We start from the raw sequence: 23346 nt of genomic DNA on the forward strand, positions 1-23346 counted from the left end.
TGAGTGGAGAAGTTTCCTCAGACTGTGGAATGACCGGTTGACGGTCAGCACCCTAGCGCGTATCTCAACAATGCTGACTTTTGACCCAAGAAAGGGGAAATTTTGGACGACTTTGAAAGTCAAAACTCCTTCGATCACTTCTGCGTAAGTTAAAATTTGTAAGCTGGGCTGCTGGTGGTGCCACCATCAACTTGTTTTCTTCCTCGATAAAATTCAAACCCGAGAATTTCTGTCGCCTGATCAAACCTTTGATAAGCATCCGCTATGTAGGAGAGCCATAAACCAATGAAGTCTATGTCATTAGCGTATGCCAGAATCTGGATTGACTTATAGAAATTAATCCCCAAAGTTTCCACGACCGATTCACGGATGGCCCTCTCTAGCCTTAAATGAAAGAGTAGACAAGCTCTCCTTGGCGTAGACCCCTAGTGCAGATCCCCTAGTATTTTCCATCTATCATCACCTGACATGTGACGTTGGTCATTGTCATTCGTGCTAGTCTGGTAAGTTTGCCCGGGATTCCAAAAGAGTTCATTGCGTCGTAAAGTTTTACCCTGGCTATGCTGTCGTATGCGGCCTTGAAGTCGTTGAAGAGGTGGAAGAAGTGTAGCTGCTGCTCCACCATCTTATCCAAGATATGCCGCATGGTGAAGATCTGATCAGTGATTGATTTTCCGTTACGGAATTTCCTCAGGTAGTTCTCTACTAACTGTTCAACGAATGGAACAAGACGACCTTGTGCTATACTATAGGTGCTATATCATATTTTGCAGGCGGATAGTCGGTCTTTTCCACCGGAGATGTTCGATCTAGATTAGGCCAGGCTAATTATTATTGTAGCAGAGTGTATGATTTCTCATTTCCAGATAAGGTTAAATTGTGATTCCAGTTTATTCATTAATGTTTTAAAAGTCGGTCAATATTTTTCCCTTTACTGCATACTATATTACTACATACACACATACATACATTATTATACATCGTTTTCATTTGTTCAAATATGCAGATATGTTGTCCACAAACAGTTTAGTACACATTTAAATGGCACTCTTTCAATTATCTACTTGAATAGTACAGAAACTACGTCGAAATTAGTATTAAGCTTTAGTACTTCACATTTAACTAAGCAAAAAACAGTCGTGCCATATTTTAACAGCAACATAATTATGGCATATTTCTTTCCTCATTCAAGATTCATGGAAATGCACTGTGTATAACGCAGGATCACGGTTCAACGTAGCATATGCATGCGTGGATAAGATTTGCAACCCGACCAACACATTAACATAAGAAAACCAGATTCTCCGAACACCATACATTCCATAGCCTCTCAGAATGAACACCAAACCACCACTTCAAGTTCCCAACTTTATTGGTAGTGGTACATCATCTCGTCCACAAAGTCCTTCGCTGTGTTTTTCCACTACATCCTCGAAGATAGATAAAAATGAACCTGTTACCCTGTGCGGCTGCCAGCAAGCACCTAAATCTCAATGCGCCTCGGCTCTGGGTATAGTAACACGTCACTCTTAAACTCTCACGCCACCTACAACACAGCATTATGCTTATGGTGTTCCTTCGTTAATGTCTTTACAGGAGTTCTCGTACTGGTTCTAGCCTACACTGCGCTTGGATCAGTACTTTTCGTCACGCTAGAAGGAGATGGTGAAGATGGCGATATCATTGAGACTTCTGTAGCGGCATCCAAACCATATCCTAGGCATGATTTAGTTAGTGCAGAAATGCGCCTTAAGTAAGTACCGAGTTCCCGCTGTTAAGTTTACGCAATTATCTTCACAAATTCCGCCTTAATTTGTATGTAACGCTATCTTTTCAACTCTAGAACCGTCGATCGATTATGGTCCATCACTGAGGATTTAAACATACTTTATAAAGAAAATTGGACTCGTTTGGCTGCTCAAGAAATATTACATTTTCAGGTAATTACATTGATACGAGTGGCTGATAAAGTATGAGGAACTTAAAGGCAACAGAATAACAGCATAAACAACATTAATCATTAAACAGTTGTGTAAAAATGTTGTTTATTATTCCCTGTTTTACATAACTAACCATTACTGTTCTTCTCGATATCATGACTAGGACACAATCATACGAGCAGTTAGAGCTTCTCGTACACAACAGGTGACCAATGTACAGCAAAACACACGACCCTACAAATGGACATTTGCCTCCGCATTCCTGTACTCGTTAACATTGATAACAACAATAGGTAAGAGTTGTTCAAATGTGTGTTCTTTCAATATTTATCGTTATTGGTTGGTTAGAGGGGTGTGAAAAGAATCAGGATTGGTTCCGTTGAAAAACCAGCACCATTGCCACGAAGTACTGGCACACCCGTACTGTGAAGTAATTATTAAACTTCAATATGAAAGTCTCAAAACTTATATCTTAAAACTTTTTGGTACTATGACTAGTTCTGCAACATGCAATTTATCGCGTGTGAAAGGTACGATAGAAACATAATCTTCATATTGTCTTCCTTAAGTTAAAACAAAACCATAACAAATTAAACACATATAACTTCTATATATTCTACAATACTTTACATAAAACTTTTACTTTGATAATTGTGCGCTTAGCGAAAGACGATAGAACCGAACTTCCAGAGCCGAGAACATAGATTAAAAGATATGGTTTGTGGTGGGATTTACTTTCATCGTAATTTTTCATACTCTTCACTTGGCCTATTATAGGTTTTAGCGGCATTTCCCCACGGACCCAGTGGGGACGCGTAGCAGCACTGATTTATGCGCTTTTTGGAATACCCATCATACTGCTGTACCTCTCAGCCATCGGCGAAGGCTTATCGAGTGGTATGCGTTGTCTTTTTCGTCGTCTACAACCGAACCGTTCCTCTCCTGGGAGCACCAACAACAGCAACAGCAGCAATTCAAGCATCGGCAGTGTCAGCGTTCCCATGAGCAGTAAGGCTACGGTGGCCGAGATGCACAAACGGTCACAGCAACCGAGCTACCATCAAACCTGGAACCACGGTGGCACTACCGTACACGATCCCTGCGCATACGCCCTCAACGCGCACGGGTTGCGTGCCGGCGGAATGGCGGCAAACAGCAAACTTCACTCCCAATCCGTGGTACCAATATCGGTCTGCATTATGATATTGATCTGCTATATTACACTAGGGGCGGTGCTGTTTCATAAGCTGCAGCCTTGGGGAGTATTGGAGAGCCTGTACTTTTGTTTCACCTCTCTCGGTACCATCGGGTTTGGCGATTTGATGCCAAAGGGCACCGTCGCACAATACGCCGCATCAGCATACATCATCATCGGTATGGCCGTTGTAGCAATGTGCTTCAGTCTCATCCAAACGGAACTTATCATCTGGCTGAAGAAGTTTACCATCCCCGAATCGCTACCTACATCTACCGAGGATGTGGCGCTCGTTTCGGTTGCCATGACACCGATAAAATCCTGACAACGGCCAAACGATCTCATCCCCAACGAGTACAACTCACTTCCGCGCCGTTCTAGCGCATTTCATCGCAATACTCCAGCGCGGCGTTCCACCGGCATCATGGAGAATCACATGGAATATTTCGTACCTCGCAGCGTTAGCGAATTCAATCTGTCTGGCGTAGGCGATCTAGCGCTCCCTCCGGTTAAGCGCAATCTAGTGACACAGCACGCGGCCAGCTCGACCATGCTGACCGCACCGAAGCCGCGCGAAAAAATGGTCACATTTGAGGACGAATCCAAATTTTTGCACGGCGTGCCTACCACACCGAGAAAGCCGGCCCTGACCAACGATGTGTTCATGTGACGTGACGGTTCCCGTAATGGTGAAACGCCTCTACCGATCCAGTATCCAAATGATGTGATCAAGGTTTGATATGACTGGAACACCTCCGCTCGGAAAGCTTCCGGTGTGTTTCACCAATAGATTTCCTACTGTATACAACGTATCGGTAATGGCCGTGTGTAATATAGAAGCTCGACCCAATGACAAGTGAATATGAATCACAGCATATGTGTAACATAGTGAAGGTGGAAGAAAGTTTTAATAATCGGTATCAATAAAACAAAGTTTTATGAGCATCACCTTCTCTCTTCTCGCTCAACTAAACGAACTCAAAAACTCATAAAACAAAACTGTCAAATGTCCCAAAGGCGGATCACCACACTCATGCAATATACATTACTAATGAATGTATGTAGCTATTAAGCAAGTTTACCGGTTTGGTCAAAATCGTGCCAACTATTGCAGGTAGCAACTAAGTGAGTGAGATTACAGCATCATACCCACGATTAATGACATCGATTAAGTGCAGTATACACCCATTGGAGGCAAAGAAAAGTCGCATCGAGTTTAACTGTTACCAACCTCGATCAAAACTTGTACATAGTATTCTGTTGTAACATTGTGAGGCCAATAAAAAACATAAACTACATTAGAAAAAGACAGCGAAATACCACGATTGCAGTCTATTGATGATTATATACTGATTTCTGCCGCACATCTTAAATGTTTGATTTCAAAATATAACTTCGACAGATTGCTTCTCAGTAAGAAAATCTACGTGCTTCAAGGTAATTTTATACTATAGCTAAGCATAAATCGCCATTTTATGAAAGCTTTACGAAGATTTTTGAGAAAATAAACTATAAAAAAAATCTCCATTCTCCAGTTGACTTTACCTGCGAAAAACTTAACGTTCCTTTATTTTGCCTTTATGCATTGTAAGCTGTTGGACCGTACTACATGGGATGATCATCCAATACGTAACTTCAAAGGGCTCCGAGCATGAAGAATGCTTTAAGCACCTGAACGATGCACGGAATATCTTCCACGTTGTCCATGCTGGATTGCGAGGAGGTTCATTTCAACATGACTTTAAATAGATAAAACACACACTCTTCCTATTGCGCAATCAAACGAAGCTAATTTTGATCAAATATATTGTGTCTTCTGAGCCCAGCCAAAATAACGTTCTTAGGCTCAGGTACGTGCCATTAGCATGGGACATGCAAAATAAACCAGCGTCATCTGGCGGTCGTTAGCGAATTTTTCCGTAAACCCAAGGGCGTGCTGCTATTGCACCGTCTACTACAGTTGGCACATGTTTTTTATCGTACCTTTTTTGCTCTGTTTGTAGTGTGCAGTGTATTACGAGCATTTGACTGTTATCTTCTTTATGCTGAAGATATTACCACATGTTGTGTTAAATATTTATGTTACATTTTTTATTTATGTTTAATTCATTTACTACATTTATTTATCTCTCAATTGCCATTCTGGTATTCTTCAGCTTGAAATATGGAATCCGTTTAGTATTTTGTGCCAGACTCATTTCTGGTTTAGTAGTTAGATCTAAGCGAGGGTGTAGGTACCCGAGTGAGTCTCACGATGAGTATAATTAAAATTAAATAATTTCTTTGCGAAATCAAAACATAAACTTTCATTAAATATATTTAACAGTCACTATTAATATTTTGTATGATTTCATACTTGTTCAAGTTAGTTTAAATATCAATTAATAAGAGTACAGATCTACACTTTTGATAGCTTTTGCCATCAACGTGGATAATTTGATCCAGGGTGTTACGCCCATCGTTGGTGTGTTGATTCACGGCACGCGACCACATAAACCATATTATGCAGTATCGTACGATCAATAGATTCTATTACATGTAGGTCCAACGCAAACTGAAAGATTCTGCAGTGCTAAGCTGTATTTTGCTCTAACAGAGGGAAGAATTTCATATCCGATGTTATTCATTTGGTACATATCTTTGGTAATGTCGTATGCTTCAACAAAATGCTGCAATATATAATGAAGTCGTTAATATGGGACCGGAACAGTTATCTTCCACATCATTACCTCGTCGTCTTTGAATTCGCAGTAAATAAAGTTCAAATCTTCTGCTAGGTGACGAACACAATTGAAAGTATTGTTCCAGGCATCTTGGCAGTGGCACGCTGCATCTACAGTACATAACTGAAGCCTATCTTGTGCGCTCCAAGGACACAGTGGATTATACGTTTCCAAGTTTCCTTCGCCCCAGTATTCAATTAGAATTTGTCTCTCATTTACATCGTGTCGTTCACCGTTCAGTGGCAGTGGTCGACCATCTATAGCGAACGGAATCTCCACATTGGCTAATTGAAGTATGGTTGGCACGATGTCAATCAATGCTACCGCTGATTCTTGCATAGTTTTGGGTTTGATTGAAGGGCCTCGCACAAGCAAAGGAACTCGAATATCTGTCTCATACGGTTGCCGTTTATCGTACACCTGAGAGAATTGTCCTGAAGTTAATCAAAAATGTACAAACAATTAAAACGCTCGTGCCATTCCTTGAAGTACGGGTGGGTAAAATTTACCTAAATGAAATCCATTGTCGGAAGTGTAAAAAATAAATGTGTTTTCAAGCAATTTCTTTTCCTGCAACGTTGTAACAATGTTTTCTACCATATCATCAACTGCCATCAATGTTTGCCATCTTTTGCGGTAAATAGAGTCGATTTCATCCACAAACTCCAGCGGCAAGGTAGACGGCTCCATAGTCAAAAGCCAATGTTTTTCTATTGTTTAAAGTAGAAAGAAAATTATACGTCTTCATTAAATGTGCAGTGTGTTACCGACGGTGTTATATTACGCAATGGACTGGATGATATGTTAAAATTTGGTGTTCGAACTGCCTTTACGTTTGGGAAAAGCTTTGCGTGTCTGTTGGCCGGAGTAAATGGTGCATGCGGAGCTGGAGGCGCAATCATAGCGAAAAATTGTCGTTCTTCACTCACTTTCTGTAGAAAATCTATCGTCTTCGCATTCTAAAACAAAAAAAAACACATCGAATTTATGTATTAAAATATCCAACGCTATCGGGTACACTGCAACAAACAACTTACCAAGTAATCAGTAAAATATTCATTAGAATAAGTAGACTTCTTGCCATTTTCGGTGACTGTAAAGTTATAGTAGCGCGAATTGCCATGTAAGCCAAACCACTGAGACCATCCCGGCGGAATGGTGTCGGAAAAATATTCATTTAAATACTTCCCAGCAAAAAATGTATCATACCCAGCATTAGACAACAATGCAGGTAGTGCTTCCGGTTCTATTTTTTTCTGCCAATGCGATCCATAGCATCCACCGGACAAGGAATTATTAGTTGCTTTATGATTGTGAGCATATTTTCCCGTCAGAATTGAACTTCGCGACGGACAACAAATTGGGGATGTTGTAAACTACATGAAGCCGATAAAGTATGTATCAGATGGATAAACAATAAGTACTGGCATTTAACAACAAAAACAACTCACGGCGTTGGTGAAAGTTATTCCTTCGTTTGCGATGTGGCCAAGGGTCTTTACCATCGGTGTCTGAAAGTTAGACATAGTGTTTCACTTATGTCTCTTTGGTACATCAACAATACCTACCATACCATGCAGTATGATGTCTTGATCATCGGTAAGTATAACCACGAAGTTATATCCGTCCTTTTTAGCATCTGCTTTAATCCAAGAACAACCACAACCCACAACCAACAGTAAACATACAAGCCTGGGATACGCCATTACACAACAAGGATTTATTGTTAAAGTATTGTTACACTAATATTCAGTACTCTTCCTTCAGTGGGCCACCGATGGCATTAATTCCAGGCCGACACATTCCTGAGCAAACCGCACGCCGACGATGAACAGTGACGCACTCTTCACTAGAGCCCTGAATGGGATAAACAAAATCCATGAAAGACCAGTAGGATACAAGAAAGGGACAAATGCAATGTACATCTGCAAATCATGCATACCATTTATACTCATCGTAGTATATGTTTTTGAAGAAACCGACGAATCCCGAGGATTTCTGAACCATTCTGTTGCGATTTTCACTAAATTTACTTTGTACAATTCAGCAGAAATCGCTAATTCTCGATTTTCGCACAATTTTCTTCTGGCGCGTGGTATTGTTTGCTGCGATTAAATTCTATGATGTTTTCTGAACAGCTGTCAAACTGACAAGAAACACAAATCATCGAATTTAGCTCCAAGGTATTTAAAACAAATTCAGTTACAAAAATGTGCCGCCCGGCTTAAATTTGTTTATTCGTTCAAAACGGCTAGGTCATTTTGCTTGTACTTATTGGACACTTAAAGTATGTAACCAGGTTATTCACACTAAATGAACACTTGAATAGCTTTGTACTCCGAACCGTGAAAGGCACCTTATTCTGCACCAGATAAAACCATGAAAGGTTACCAGATGGCAAATGTTAATGAAACCGCGTACAAAATTGACCGCTATCAATATGAAAATGTATTTCATTCCACGTTACTATTCACATCCTTTCTTCTAGTATTTTAAATTCAACTGTAATAGCTTTTCTTTGATTGTGCTCTCAACGTTCAGCAAATATTTCAGACGAATTATTGTCTCTTTGGCTCCATCCATATCATTCGACTCGAATAGTTGATCCAGCTTGGAATTAAGATCTTCGATGTTTACTGACAACTGTGATGCTATTTTTTGTAGCTCTTCCGTAGTTTGTGCATCTTCTACGGATTCATTCACATCCATCATGGTAAAGAGAAACTCTTTATCGACGGAAGTATTTTCCTCCGATATGGTAACGCCACTCAACGCAAGTAAATACTTGCCTCTTTCAATCGATTTCGATAGAGTCCTATAAGCTTTGTTAACCAAGGAGCTCCATTCTAACGCGATCGCTTTTTCTTGCTCAGATTTATGTGCAAATTTGTCCGGATGTATCATACTTTGAATATGTCGGTAATTCTGCACGAGCGTCGAGGAATCGATCTTGAACTCCTTGCTAATTTTTAACAATTCAAAAAAATCCTGGAACAATTAATTACTTTGTAAACGAAACTATTCCGTAAGCCCAAACGAAGTGCAAACTCGTTTTACTTACTTGTTCCTTCAATGTTTCGCGGATTGCGCCACAGGATGCACAGAAAAACATGTTCGTAACTTCGAAGTTACCACATTTCCAACACCGGTTGTTTGCAGCGGCAATAGCTCTGCGCTGTATTGTTGACATCTGAAACCATTTCTCCAATCCTCTCCTAAAATGTGTGACCACCAACATTGCTCCCTGAAATTTATACCAGTACCAAAATAACGATTTTGCTACAGCATTCTTCTGAAATAGTTCCAGTGTTAATTAGAAATAGGTTCTGCACTTACGATTTGTCGTCCCGGTTTTACAAAAAATCAACAATTTTATCACCTATTCAACATACCGACAGGCTGTATGCCCTGACCAATTTGACAACCAACGATCTCTTCAAGTACACCGTCATAATTCACACTGGGATTTCGCCAACGCATTAACAATCAAATATTCCTTCAACAGTTAAAGAAACAGTCGTTCCAGAATTTCGAGGGTATTGTTTGAAAGAATTAATACCGCAAAGTATTTTTGTATATGTAATAAAAGGGGCAAATGGTGCACAAAACCAACAAAATTTTACATTTAACACTAGCAGAAGAAAATTGTTTGACATTTGTAGGTACAATTGTTAAGAGCGATCTGGTTGATTTTGTTCATAGAATTGCTTAAAATATTACCACTTTTGCAGTCGTAATTATTAACCGTATGGCGAAAATAAATAGTCTTCCTCAAAATAAAAGCACGATTATTCCTGTCGCGTGCCATGACATATTAAAGCAGAAGATGAAGAAGTTTGACACACTTCGCTAGCAATCAGCCACTTTCGCGGAGACTTGATACAACCGCACATTGGCCGGCGTCTTCTATTGACGGGTGTCACAAATTTGTTTGGGCGCAAAAGTTCGGCTGTATTAAAATTGTGTCGATTTCTTCCGCAAAAAGTGTTATTTAAACCATTCATAGTGATTGGTTCGGTCAACGCATACCGTTATTATATCACCGGATCTACATCATAAGATATAACGATATTTTCTACCGGCAGCACTTGCTTCGTTTTGGCGTTGTAACGAAGCAAACATTTCAAGCGAACAGCACTCACAGTAGGCTTCTATCGTCAACTACTGCAATTGGCAGTCTACTACGTTCTCGAGCACCTCTGAAATAAGTAGAATCTTGAGCCAAAGATCCCGCTTTTCTAGAGAGTAGAAGCGCTGGACGATTTTGCTCAGTTAATTTCGCCATTGACGCCATCTTTGTTCAGGAAATGAGCAACAAAAAGCTGAAACCCGAAGAACCGGTTGAAGAAGTAAATGAATTTTCTGTCGAAAAAATTTTGGACAGCAGAGTCGTGAATGGAAAGGTAGCATATATGCAAAGATTATAGAAGGTGTGTTCAGCTGTCAGCAATTAACAATATCATTTCATTTACAGGTAGAATATTTTCTTAAGTGGAAGGGTTATTCATCGGAAGAGAACACTTGGGAACCGGAAGAAAATCTTGACTGCGACGATCTAATTCAAGCATTTAAAGAATCCAAAAAGAAAAAAGACGGTACATTAATTGCATTACCAAAATACTTCTTTTGTTAAAACTTTTGATTATATCATCACTATCTGCAGCCAAAGAAGAAAGTTCTGGAAGGAAGAGCAAACTGAAGGAACCATCGGATGAATCGAAGGTAGCTCCAGCTAAACGGAAAGCTACGGGAGAAAAGAAGATGGGATTCGAACGGGGTTTGGTCCCGGAAGAAATCATTGGTAAGTTTATTCTATCTCACACACTAATGTTTCAATTTGGTAGTTTGATTAAGTTTTGGTGGTAAGTTTTACTTACCTTAACCGGCGCTACAATCGCTTCGCGATCTTGGCCTGCTAGCAAGAGTCCTTTAAAACGCTCACGGTCGAGCACCGTCGTCAGTGAATCTATTATCCCGACCTTTCTGGGGCAAGCATAAACGCCATTATTCCATCTCAATTATGGCCTACCACGCCCTCTCTGTCCATGTGAAAAGGACTTTACGGGCTGGGTCGTCCGGTGTCATTCTCATGACGTGACCAGCCCACCGGAGCCTGGCGAGTCTAATTCGCTGTAAGACAGTAAGTTCGCCGTACCGCTCATTGAGCTCGTCATTGTAGCGGCTCCTCCATTGTCCTTCCACACATACGGAGCCAAAACTTTATCTGTGCATCTTCCTCTCGATCGTGGCTAAGACGGTTCCCTCAGTTTTGGACAAAGCCCATGTCTCAGACGCGTATATGAGTACTGGAACTATATAGGTTCTATATAATCCCAGCTTCATTCGTCGCGACCCGTCTTTTGAGAAGAGAAGTTTCCTCAGACTGTAAAATGACCGGTTGGCAGCCAGCACCCTAGCGTGTATCTCAACATCAATGCTGACTTTTAACCCAAGATAGCTGAATATTTGGACGACTTTCAAAATGCGCTCACTTATCTGTGCGTCACCCCTACCTAAGTTAGGATTTATTAACAGAGGTTTTTTTATAGGCTAGCGCCTAATGACTAGTGCCGGAATGTTACATCTATTAGTGTATTTTATTGACCGATATTTTTTTTTAATTTGGTAGGTTCAGTGGATATCTGTTGAGTAAATCTGTTGCCCTCCTTTTGAACAAATAGTAGTGTTGGGTGAATCTGATTCAGATTCTTGAATCTGAATGAATTTTTGGACTGAATAAATGAATCTTAATCTCTATTACAAAGTTTCATAAATCCTCCAACATTCTCCAAGATTTATGATTTCCACCTATGAGCTCATGTCCGTCATGGTGTCTGACTTGACGAGGACAGACAAATTACCGTTGGCAAGTGTTCTCGTGTTTGAAAATCGCTTTATTTTTGTGATGTCTCCAACAATGGCATTTTTTTTTTCGTTAGAACGGCCTGGCCGTATCGACTTATTTTACCACGTAGCCGGATAGTCAGTCCTTGCTACGGGGGATTGGCCCGGATGGGATTTTGGTCCGATCCATTCGTGTGAAGACCGGCGCGCTACCATCATGCCACCGGGCCGCCCAACAATGGCATAGTTGGAATAAAAAAAAAACACCGTACATTAATGGCCAGATTAATGGGCTTAGAGTTAAGATTGTAACCCTACCGAGAATCTTTGAAGAAAATGGCACCAAAGGTTTAAACGAAGTAACGTCAGTCAACACTCCGCAATATCTCTAAATGTACATAAGTCAATATTGATCGCAAATTGGTTTACAAATAATAAAAAATCTTATTATTTCACTGTTAAACTTCAAAGTTTCATAACTTTCTGACAGAATACTGTCGTGCATGTAACTTGTAATGCAAGGGTTGCAAAAATCGATCAAATTGTTGCCTGTTTTACTTTCGTATTGTTCATAAAAGCGTAATTTGAAAAAGGAACATCTACCTACAAACCAACTGTTTTTATCGTCTATAACACTGTGTATCCGCAGACAGAACTAACTATCCCGCTACGAGTAAATGAAAGTCGTTTAACCCCTTTGGCAGCCCTATGCTTTCCATTATGTTAGATGTTTAAATAATCTATGGTTGCATGATGTGTGTTGTGCGAACATAACATGATCAGTTTTTTTCTGAATTCCGGTCGCTGCTTTGCTTTTGATGACTGAATGTTGTATTATAGCTGACCTAAAGAGACGTCAATTTTTTTTTCTTAAGTTTATTAATTTGAGATTGTAAGTTGATCGGTAAAATATCCCAGAAGAGTTTATTGTAACATTAAATAGTGTAACAAACCTCTCAAACATAATTTTTAAATTTATTGCTAATGTCTATATTACGAACTGCTGTATTCTTAGGTGCAACTGATGACCATGGAAAGTTGATGTTTTTAATGAAATGGAAGAATGCAGCGAACGCCGATTTAGTACCTGCCGAACAAGCAAACGTTAAATGCCCGCAAATTGTGATTAAATTTTATGAATCCAGACTAACATGGCAGTCGGCTGAATCAAGAACGGAGGCGCGAGTGGACTAGGAAGTACCATTGTTTATAATTTATATATCTCATAACCTGCTACTTTCTGCTATGTTTACTGTTTCATCAGTTATACTTTTACATGGGACTTCATAATCAACATGATCAGCCAACCATTTTAAATTGTAAATCCGTAAAAATATCAACCTTGGTAGAATATTTTGAAAATATCCACTTATTCTTCGACATCCCTAACATTACAACAAAAATTTCATGATAGCTAACATTATTTTCCTATCTAAGTAAACGAAATACGAATATGGATGTAATTAGTGTAAAATAAAGATTTTGTCTTCATTAAATAGCTCGAATTTTTGTGTAAAATTATATCATCCCATGGCTAACGTAATCCCATGGTGAATTTCACAAATCCCGTTATGTAAGTATTTCGAACTTTGTTTATAGTAAATTTACTCAGCCTGTTGGTGTAATGTCTTTTTCACGACACCAATTTGTAATTTGACCAAAAGAACTTGGACCTACGTTGTGTTATTTGTTTTAGGTTTTTTTTATTAAGCAGTCTGTGACGTCTTTGCCCGATCGCTTCTGCTATGCTACTGAACGCTCACTGCAGGAGCACGATGCCCCAAACCCCGCATGATTCATCATCATCATCGCATCATTCTTTCACTGTTAATTCGCAGAACCGTTGCCCTATTGGCTGCTCAACCTGGCTTTAGCTAGAAAAGAATTCTTGTTAAATTTAATATGCCGTTCAACGTCTAATTAACACAAACAAATTCAAACACAGCCTATGTGGATATTTTAAAATATTTTTGTTCGGTACCAACCCATTGACCAAACTCATTGCACGTGATGTAGTATCGCATCGTAGTGGAGCATTCGGTAGTATAGGAAATCGTAGAAGCACCGATCTTCATAAGACAGCACAACTATCGAAACAATAACGTAGCACGCGCCAGAATGCTCCAACGTGAAATCCGGCAGGAAGTGAGGAACTACTCACGAGTAAGAAGCCTGCAGATATGACTACCAGATCCAAAACGGTTATTGGAAAAGCCTGCAAACAACTGATTCAGCATCATCTCTTTATCGGCACAACCTCAAGGGGTCTAGGCCTATCATTTCTGGTTTTCTTTGACTTTATTTACCCATAGATGGATAGTCAGTCCTGTCTCAGGCGGAGAAAATCACATATTCTGTGGAATATTGAATGCAGTATGAAACGGTTTCAATCCCAGAATCACTGAGCAACGCAGAAGCGAATTTTCAAACAAATAAGCGAGATGCGATTGTCACCGCTATTTTTGGACAAATTCATCAGCGTCATTAAACTGCTGGCCTGTAATAAGTCAGGCATCGGTCTGGCGAGGCGTGCCCCTAATATGTATCTGCTCAGTGGCGGATCCGGTGGGCGGAGTAGGCGGCCGCCTAGGGCCCCGCCGTGCAAGGCCTGGTGCTAAGCTAGTGTGGATGTCAGATCCGTTCAAATCTTATCACTGATTCTTATTTAACATAGTTTTAGACCTAGTGGTTTTTCAACAGTTCTCTCCCTTTCCTTGGTTTCGCGGATGACATCGATATCTTAGGACGTATTTTTTGTAGCGAGGTGGCTAAACGAAACGTACACCCGACCGACACAAGACCTTACGGACGGATTGGGGATCAATGCGACGAATGTAAAGTACCTAGTTGCTGAAGGGGATAGGGAAGCAGGCTATTCGTTGACGCACACTATTTCCACGTGGTTAAGAAGTTCTGTTACCTTGGGTAGAATCGTCATAACGGATATAATCCTACGCGAAATGCGACATGAACTATAGGGATCCATAGAACAATATCAACAATGTATATCAATTTTCTTCGGACAATCATGTTCTAGTTTATCGTAACAACAAAGCAGCATGCGTACGAATAACTTGAAAGACGTCGCGAAGCATTATTCTATTCTGCTCTGTTCGCATCCTCAACCGATCAATAGAACTTAATTGCCAATCGTAATAGTCGTAATTTGAATAGATAGAAAAGCAAAAAATTTAACAAAACAACCATTTAATATACTCCACGAAACCTAATATCAGACCTCAGAAACCTCAGAAAGTATGCTCAAGTTACAATCCACATTTTCTCGTTAGAACGGTCGTATCGACTTATTTTACCACCTAGCAGGATCGTCAGTCCTTGCTGCGGGGAATTGATCCGGTCCGTTCGTGTAATGACAGGCAACGCTACCATTATACCACCGAGCCGCCCCAAGTTACTATCCACATACAAGAATTTTAAGTTTATAGTCTTTTATAAAAGAAAAATATTGTTGGAAGATGTACGCATTTAAATAACTCCAAACAAGCATTATCGACTATTACAAATGAAAAACTTTTTGAGCACAAAATTGTACGTTGGCTATATGTTTCGACAAAAATGGCCACTTGACATTTTCGTCTACAGCGGCGTGGAATTCAGCAGCGTTCATGCGTTACCTAGGAAACAAAGGACGGCTGAGCAACCAAACAAATTGACGAGTTACGTGACGTTGGATATTTGGCAAGGTTATATTTAAAATACATTTTCACAGTATTTGATGGAAGACGTGAACAATAATTCTTCGGCGCGATCCTACCCAGATCGTCCAGCATCTAGAAGAGGTTTGGGGCCTACCAACAATTTATTAGCATCGGCTAACTCGGCCAATTCGGCAACACCCAGCCCTGTTGCTGTCATACGACCCGGAACTGCAATGAAGTGAGTGATTTCTGTTTGGTGTGGTTGATTTGCACCTCAAACTGATAACACTAACATCCCGAACTGTGCACTTTACAGACCTCCTTCTGCCTTGCGAAGTGGAACTGCTACTAGACTGCTGGCAAATAATGGAATTCCCATTAGTTCGTCAACATCTCAACGCATTGGGACAGCATTGGGAAATGCTGGAAATGTAAGTTTTTCTGTGTTTTGTTTAGGGTCATTTAAAACTATTGAACTATTGAATTTAAAACATATTGAATATAATCATTTAAAGACAAAATAGCACATGAATCATCAAAATTTCACTAGGTTGAATAATAACGTACGTCTCAATTAATTGCAGAGAATGGCTGAACGACCGATAACACAACATGGCATTAGCGGTCTGTCCACGTCTTACGGACGGCTGGGAACTGCTGCTAGTAGCAATCGTCAAATCAAAGATAAACGCTACTGGCATGCACTATTGCAAAGCAAAATTCAAGAAATCAATCAAGAAACGAATAAGCTTTTGAAAGAGAAAAAGTTTCTCGATCGTGAACGATCAGCTCGAAAGCTTTATGAAAAACGAGTGAAAGAGGCTGCAAAGGAATTGACAAACCTACAATCTACATTGACTTCGATGAATTTAGCTTTGGATAACTGTACCTCGGGTATGACCCGGCAGCATCTTTTGAACGAAACTGTAGCATTGAGAGAGCGAAACGAACATATTCAGGAACAATTGGAACTGATATTCAAACAACGACAACAAAAAGACAACGAAAATAAAGATCTTGAAAGAGAGACGGAAAAGGAAAAAAATAAAGTGATTGAAATGATCAACTCACTACCAGAGGAAGATCAGCATAAGTATCGGGAATATCAAACGCTGTCGGAAAATCTTCGCAAACAGAACGTCATTTACCACACCCAGATCAGTGAAATGGAGAAACAAAAGGAAAGATTGAACACTATGATCATGAATTCACAGACCCGCTCCGAAGCACATCGCCTTAAATCGAAGCTAAAAGAATTGCTCAACAAAAGGAACACTTTGCGTGAGGAGGAAAACAATCGTCTTTCACCAGCGCAAGAACGCGAAAAGCTTATTAATGACGTCCGCTCAAACAACCAGGCACTAGCCAGCATTGGGAAACAGTTGAAAATTGTTGAAGATCAGTTGATTGAAAAAAAGGAGACATTACAGCAGATAGACCAGGATCTTGAAGAAGGCAACTCTGAACGACACGTTAAGTACAAGGAACTTAAAAAGCGCGATGAAGTAATGTCTGCATTCATGGATAGTTATAAAAGCAATATGAACCAGGAACAACAAAGTAAGATGATATTGGTATGCTTACAGGTGCATTGATGTATAGCCAATCTATTTTATTCAATTTACTATTTTAGGTGTAGATACTTTGAAGAATCAAATCACATATGCAATTGAGCAAATTACACTGCAAGGAATTAACATGAAAGGAATCGGTGGTGACAAACCAGAGGGCAATGGCTTTACTTCGAAAAATGATCTTAATTCCCATTCCGGATTGATGAAAGAATATAAAAAGCTCGGCATACAACTGAAGCAGCTGCAAATATTGGAAAAGCGTACGATGCAACAAGTTAATTCCCTACGACAAGAAGAAACAGAGGCCCTTCAAAACATTCAAAAGTACGCTAATTTAGAAATACCACGTGCGGATGCAATTATGAAGATGAATGATCTCACTTCAATACTACAAGAACTGGAAGATAAAAAGCGTGTAACTGAGAATGTGGTCGATGAATCACGGAATAGAAATCACGAGATTAAGGTCAGCCTCAAAAGTAATGACACGTATCGGCAAATTTCTCATCTCGAAGATAAATTGGTCGATTTAATGAAAGAAAATAAAGTACTTCAAGAAACGGTCGATCAAATGCAACAGGTAAATATATATACCCAAGTGCTAGTCTTACAGTTTTAGCATAAATGAAATATTCCTTTTATGTTTCGTTTTAGGAAAATAACTACACAAAAACACGCGCAGAAGTACACGAGCTAGTTAACGAACATAACACACTTTTAAGCAATGAGATGGAAAGTATATCTGCAAACCGTTTGGTATAGACGACAGGTGCATATTGTATGATTATATTGAGAAGTGCCTAACCGATCGGTTATTTGTGTAGAGGTAATTTTTCATTCTTTTGTTAATGACAAACGGGAAGATGATATTTCTTTTTATCAATGATAACTTCATTTGGGATAGAAATCACATAGGTTGAGCCACAATCGCTTCTCCAGATCACAAAAGAGCAATTTTCCTCGGGTGTCATAGGTTGTTTAAAATAATGTAACAAAGAATATGGAAAAATGCGGATCAGTGATGTAATTTTAATCTCGCCGATTTGAACAACCCTTTCAAATTAATCAGTAAAAAATATCCCATTTCTAAGTCTACATTTGGCACAATCTATTATAGCAAATCCTGCATAAAATATGTATATTTCGCAAATATATGTTTTGCATAATAATAAAGTGAATAACATAAACGAAAAATTGTCCAAGTAAGGAATTTATTTAGGAATAACGCTTATCTGATGTACAGTAAGTTCAAATATAGGGCGTAAATAGTATTGAAATAGTAATTTTAACTATTCTAATATTCCAATTGAAAAATTAAAGTCAAGTCAATATTTTTTGTTCTCGAAACTAATCTTTATTAGATATATGGCAGTCTAATCGCATCGTCCATTACCTTCAAAAGATGTTCAATTGGTAGGTCGATTAAGTAAGTTGGGTATGCGTTGTACAGAAGCCAATGCATCGTATTTGCAACTATTTATTAAGGATTGCTACTTTTTGTAGATATATGTGGGACTTCTGGAAGACCAATAGCGACGATTTTTGTTACACTCGCTGTAAATATTGACCAAACAAAATTTCAGTATCTGATCGAATGCTAACTTGGATTCGATCAGTCAAAGCAGAAGCAAAGACTCTCAACTCGAATTTACGCCTTCTCACAAGAATTGCTTTGGACCGGCACAAGACAAAATGCTGTTAGTTGTTCATAGTTATTCATCGATCGTGTGAACACTGCAATATTCGAAAGGTTGAATTCTCGAGCTTCAACGAAATTCAATTTACAATTGAACGTTGGGGTCAATATCATAAAATTTTACGCAATTTGTAAGATTTAATGGTTTTACATTTAACTGTTGCATTTCGATTTGTCGACCACAACACGCACTGAATTAATTCGGAATGTATTTGATGGTAGCAGCATTGTAATCCCCCGTTCAAATTATGATTACGAGCAGTGTTCATGCTGCTAACAAACAACATGAAATTTCTTCAGTTGCTACGCAAATCACCTTTCTTGTTTACGCTGCGTTCAAATCATATCGCGATATCTCATCTGTTCGTCGCAAATAGTTGTACATCGTATTTTCACTGGGAACCTTGGAACGACAGTTCGAAAGCAAATTTCGATGTTTTATTTCTGCAATAAGCCGGAATACGATGTTTTTCCCAAAAACTTTGACAATTAATGGTTCAGTCCGTCAGGTTAGACGTGTGCGTGCGACTTGAAAACTACGAAAACTCTGGGAAAAGTGCGTTTTTCTTGTAATATTACTGTACAAATTCGCTTTCTTCATATTCTAAGCTTTACCTTATGTTTTTATGAGTGTATAAAACTACGGTTAGCTTCAAATACCGTTCGTTGGTTCTGATTAGTGTCGTGCGTGGCAGCTGCCGTATGCACCCTATGAACGGAGATTCCTAACCTATAAAATATTCTCTCTCGGCTTCAAATCACTCCTATTTGTGAAACTTTTGGCTATTTCACAAAAATTGATTGTGAAAACGATAAGGTCCATCCAATAACAACTAATTTTTGGGTGTAATTTTCCCCTATTCACAGTCCAACTTTAGCTGGTGTTACGATGTCTCGTTTCTTCGCCGGTGGTTCGGATTCTGATTCCGATAGCTCCTCTGATAGTGAGCCAGTGATTCGTCAGCAAGTCGCTCAGTTTACGGTAAGATTTTCGCTACCGTATGAAAACTAGGGTGATGTAAACACATTTCAAGAGTTTATTAATTATATTAATTTGATATTGTTTTTATGTTTACAGTTCAGCGATGAAGAAGAGGACGTCAAACGCGTTGTTCGGTCGAAGAAGGAGAAGCGCTATGAGGATCTATCGAATATTATTAAGAGCATCCGCAATCATAAGAAGATTAAAGATATGTCAAGCGTATTGACCAGCTTTGAAGAATTCATGCGCGCCTATACGAAGGCCTTGCCGGTAGTAATGAAGGAAGAAAATGGTGTTACGCCTCGGATTGTTGTTCGGGCTCTTGCCGAATTGGAAGACTTTGTTAATGAGAGCTGGGACGACAAAGATAGCCGCAAGAACCTGTCGAAGAACAACAACAAAGCGTTGGGTACGCTACGGCAAAAATTCCGCAAGTACATCAAAGATTTTGAATCCGATATGAAGCGTTTCCGTGCCGCACCGGAAGAGTTTGCTGAAGAGGAAGATGATGACGAACGCGAAGAAGAGAAGGGTTCGGACGATGAGCAGGAGAAGGTCGTGGTACAACCGGATGTACCGAAAGCGGTATCTTTCAAAAAGGAACCAGAGAAGGTAAAGCCCGTAAAGCCGGTCGATGATTCCGATTCGTCAGACTGGGGCAGTGATTCTGACTCGGACAGCACCTCTTCGGATGAAGACGCAAAGTATACGAGCATTCGTGACCGGTTCTTGAAGAAACCGGAAAAGGGTACGGATGAGCAGGCTACCGCTCCCTCGGGTGCGATGGGCGATGATGCGTTCAAAAAAGAAAAGAAGAAAAAGACTGGCGATGCACTAAAGAAAAAGAAGCCTAAGCAAGACGAAATGTTTGACGAGAATGAGGAGGAGGAGGAAGAAGGATGGAAGGTAGTAAACGGAACACGGTCCGGCGCTTCCGAGCAACCGAAAATGTTTGCTAAGGATGCTGAAATCGACACAAAACTGGTCGTAAACAAACTGAACGAGGTGATGGCTGCTCGTGGTAAAAAACGAACTGATCGAAAGATGCAGATCGAATTTCTGCGAGAGTTGCGAACCGTGGCCGAGACGAATAACCTTGGGCCGGCAGTCGCGGCCAAGATTCGTTTCAACATCGTATCAGCAATATTCGACTACAATCCAAAAGTTTCCGGTGCAATGAAACTGGAGCACTGGAGCAAACTTTTGGAAGAAATTCAGGAATTGCTGAAGTTGCTGCTGGCGCACGAAGATGTGCATCTGTCGGAGTCTATCTTGGACGAACATGAGGAATATGACACGGCTCCTTTTAAGATTCGCGGTTGCATGTTGACAGCAGTTGAGCGTCTGGATGATGAGTTTATTAAATTGTTGAAGGAGTGCGACCCGCACAGTAATGAGTACGTTGATCGCCTAAAGGACGAGGTACCAGTCACAAACATTATTGAGCAGGTCGTAACATACGTAGAGCGATTGGGAAATGAAATGGAAATCTGCCGTATCTATCTGCGCAAGATTGATCATTTGTACTACAAATTCGATCCAAACGTCTTGAAGAAACGGAAGGGACAGTTACCTGCCAATACCGTCACTTCGGTCGAAGACATGGATAAGCTTTGCCGTTACATCTACGCCAAGGATCAGACCGATCGGTTGCGCACGCGAGCCATCCTGTCACATATTTTCCATCACGCTTTGCACGATAACTGGTTCCAAGCGCGTGATCTGGTGCTTATGTCACACCTCCAAGAAACGATTCATCATTCCGATCCTGCAACCCAGATTCTTTACAATCGAATGATGGCAAACCTGGGCTTGTGTGCCTTCCGCCACGGTAACATTAAAGATGCGCATCTTTGTTTGGTTGATTTGATGATGACGGGTAAGCCGAAGGAACTACTCGCACAAGGGCTAGTGCCACAGCGCCAGCACGAGCGCTCGCTAGAGCAGGAGAAGATCGAGAAGCAGCGCCAAATGCCGTTCCACATGCACATCAATCTGGAGCTGCTTGAATGTGTCTATCTGGTGTCGGCAATGCTGCTCGAAATTCCGTACATGGCAGCACACGAGTTCGATGCACGTCGTCGCATGATCAGTAAGACATTTTATCAACAACTGCGTTCATCGGAACGGCAGTCTTTGGTCGGGCCACCGGAATCGATGCGCGAACACGTGGTTGCAGCAGCGAGGGCCATGCGACATGGCGATTGGAACTCTTGTGCCACCTTCATCGTGAACAAGAAGATGAACGTTAAAGTGTGGGATCTGTTTTACGAAGCAAACCGTGTTCGCGAAATGATGGTGAAGTTCATCAAGGAAGAATCGCTGCGCACATATCTCTTCACATACTCGAACGTGTTCGCATCAATCAGCGTACCGCACTTGGCGGATATGTTCAAGCTGCCGAAAAGCAAAGTCCATTCACTGATTAGCAAGATGATCATCAACGAGGAGCTAATGGCATCGCTTGACGATCCAACAGAAACAATTGTGATGCATCGCTCTGAACCATCCCGTCTGCAGGCACTTTCGATGCAATTGGCCGATAAAGTGACGAACCTGGTAGATGCAAACGAGCGTATCTTTGAAATGAAACAAGGTAACTTCTTCCAGCGTGGAGGCAACCAGGGCTACAATCGCGATCGCCAAAATTATCGCAACCAGAACCAAAATCAAAATTGGAACAACAACCGCAGACAGGATAACCGAAACCGTGGCAACCGCGGCAATCAGAATCGTGGTGAGGGGCGAGAACAGCGTGAACACCACCGTGATCACCATCGTGATCAGCGTGAACATCGAGAGCACCAGCGTGAATTCAGAGAACAGCGCGATCAAATGCGCAACGTCGATTATCAGAGTAAAGCCGAGTAATTCATTAGCGAACAGGTGCCAACGCATTGGCCAACATTCTGTTTTCCAACCCAGCAGCAGCAGCAGAATTACCCCAGTAGCCAGTAATATCTTGGCGCAACAAACAAATATCGAACACTTTTTCGTCTCACATTTGACAGTACGGTGACCCAAGCTTGCATGGAATTGTTAAAATTACGGATGATTGTAGAGTTTGAAAACAAAATATTGGTCCGCTTTTTTAATATTCTGCGTTCTAGAAGGGCAGTATTCTATCGATTATATATTATGCAAAAAACGTTCATAAAGGTACAGCTCCACAGAAAACTCAACTTATTAACACAATTGGAAACAATTCACCCAATAAATGAACGACACATGATTGCCATACGATGTGAACTAGCCGCACACCAGTTGTGTTGTGCTGTATTTGCAATCGTGTGGCATGTTGTCTCGTACATGGAGCAAAACGCAGACAGCGTCCGCATCATGTTTGCTTTGTGAAAGAAAAACATGATAAAGAAAGAATCGTTGAACATTATGTAAATTACATTAAAATTTACTTCTTCATCGACACAACAACCTCAAGAGGTCTAGGCTTGCCAATTTCTAGCTTTCTGGGACTTCATTTATCCGTAACTGGATAGTCAGTCCTGCGTACGGGAGATTAGTCCGGTCCGTTCGTGTGAAGACCGGCACCGCTACCATAATGCCATCGGGCCGCCCCAAACAACAGTTACTTAGCTTTGTTTAATTTCGTATTTGAATGAAGCATGTGTTGCGCATAAATTGCGAAAGAATATTTTAAATCAACAGTGTAATTTCTCGATACACCTTTAAAATTGCAACAATTACTAATTTGACACTTTAAATTTATTTTTTT

The 23346-nt window shown here is 40.4% G+C and overlaps 7 protein-coding genes across 7 annotated transcripts; 4 read left to right on the forward strand and 3 right to left on the reverse strand.

Annotated features, from left to right (window-relative positions):
* The first annotated feature begins 1335 nt into the window (after nt 1–1335).
* On the forward strand, nt 1336–3600 carry LOC128711704 (potassium channel subfamily K member 10-like). Its single transcript, XM_053806586.1, has 5 exons — nt 1336–1510; nt 1597–1753; nt 1844–1940; nt 2104–2233; nt 2718–3600. Exons 1-5 carry the CDS (start codon nt 1336–1338, stop codon nt 3458–3460), a joined length of 1302 nt encoding a protein of 433 aa, XP_053662561.1. The 3' UTR covers nt 3461–3600.
* Nucleotides 3601–5654: 2054 nt separating this feature from the next.
* On the reverse strand, nt 5655–7564 carry LOC128712065 (N-acetylglucosamine-6-sulfatase-like). Its single transcript, XM_053806959.1, has 7 exons — nt 7427–7564; nt 7310–7369; nt 6896–7234; nt 6643–6817; nt 6368–6568; nt 5865–6292; nt 5655–5804 (listed from the first exon to the last, which is right to left on the reverse strand). The coding sequence occupies exons 1-7, from the start codon at nt 7562–7564 to the stop codon at nt 5655–5657; spliced, it is 1491 nt and encodes a 496-aa protein (XP_053662934.1).
* A 57-nt stretch (nt 7565–7621) lies between these two features.
* On the reverse strand, nt 7622–7865 carry LOC128715284 (uncharacterized). Its single transcript, XM_053810166.1, has 2 exons — nt 7801–7865; nt 7622–7715 (listed from the first exon to the last, which is right to left on the reverse strand). Exons 1-2 carry the CDS (start codon nt 7863–7865, stop codon nt 7622–7624), a joined length of 159 nt encoding a protein of 52 aa, XP_053666141.1.
* Nucleotides 7866–8342: 477 nt separating this feature from the next.
* LOC128712645 (iron-sulfur cluster co-chaperone protein HscB) lies at nt 8343–9096 on the reverse strand. The gene is made up of 2 exons (XM_053807533.1): nt 8920–9096; nt 8343–8846 (listed from the first exon to the last, which is right to left on the reverse strand). Exons 1-2 carry the CDS (start codon nt 9094–9096, stop codon nt 8343–8345), a joined length of 681 nt encoding a protein of 226 aa, XP_053663508.1.
* A 1069-nt stretch (nt 9097–10165) lies between these two features.
* Nucleotides 10166–12896, forward strand: LOC128714169 (chromobox protein homolog 1-like). Its single transcript, XM_053809044.1, has 4 exons — nt 10166–10261; nt 10333–10453; nt 10522–10659; nt 12718–12896. Exons 1-4 carry the CDS (start codon nt 10166–10168, stop codon nt 12894–12896), a joined length of 534 nt encoding a protein of 177 aa, XP_053665019.1.
* Nucleotides 12897–15438: 2542 nt separating this feature from the next.
* On the forward strand, nt 15439–17697 carry LOC128714168 (intraflagellar transport protein 74 homolog). The gene is made up of 5 exons (XM_053809043.1): nt 15439–15599; nt 15678–15792; nt 15946–16921; nt 16995–17515; nt 17590–17697. The coding sequence occupies exons 1-5, from the start codon at nt 15439–15441 to the stop codon at nt 17695–17697; spliced, it is 1881 nt and encodes a 626-aa protein (XP_053665018.1).
* Nucleotides 17698–19520: 1823 nt separating this feature from the next.
* On the forward strand, nt 19521–22484 carry LOC128714167 (eukaryotic translation initiation factor 3 subunit C). The gene is made up of 2 exons (XM_053809042.1): nt 19521–19613; nt 19710–22484. Exons 1-2 carry the CDS (start codon nt 19521–19523, stop codon nt 22482–22484), a joined length of 2868 nt encoding a protein of 955 aa, XP_053665017.1.
* Nucleotides 22485–23346: the final 862 nt, after the last annotated feature.

This window comes from Anopheles marshallii, chromosome 3, assembly GCF_943734725.1.
Source record: "Anopheles marshallii chromosome 3, idAnoMarsDA_429_01, whole genome shotgun sequence".
In the NCBI taxonomy this organism is placed as follows: Eukaryota; Metazoa; Arthropoda; class Insecta; order Diptera; family Culicidae; genus Anopheles; species Anopheles marshallii.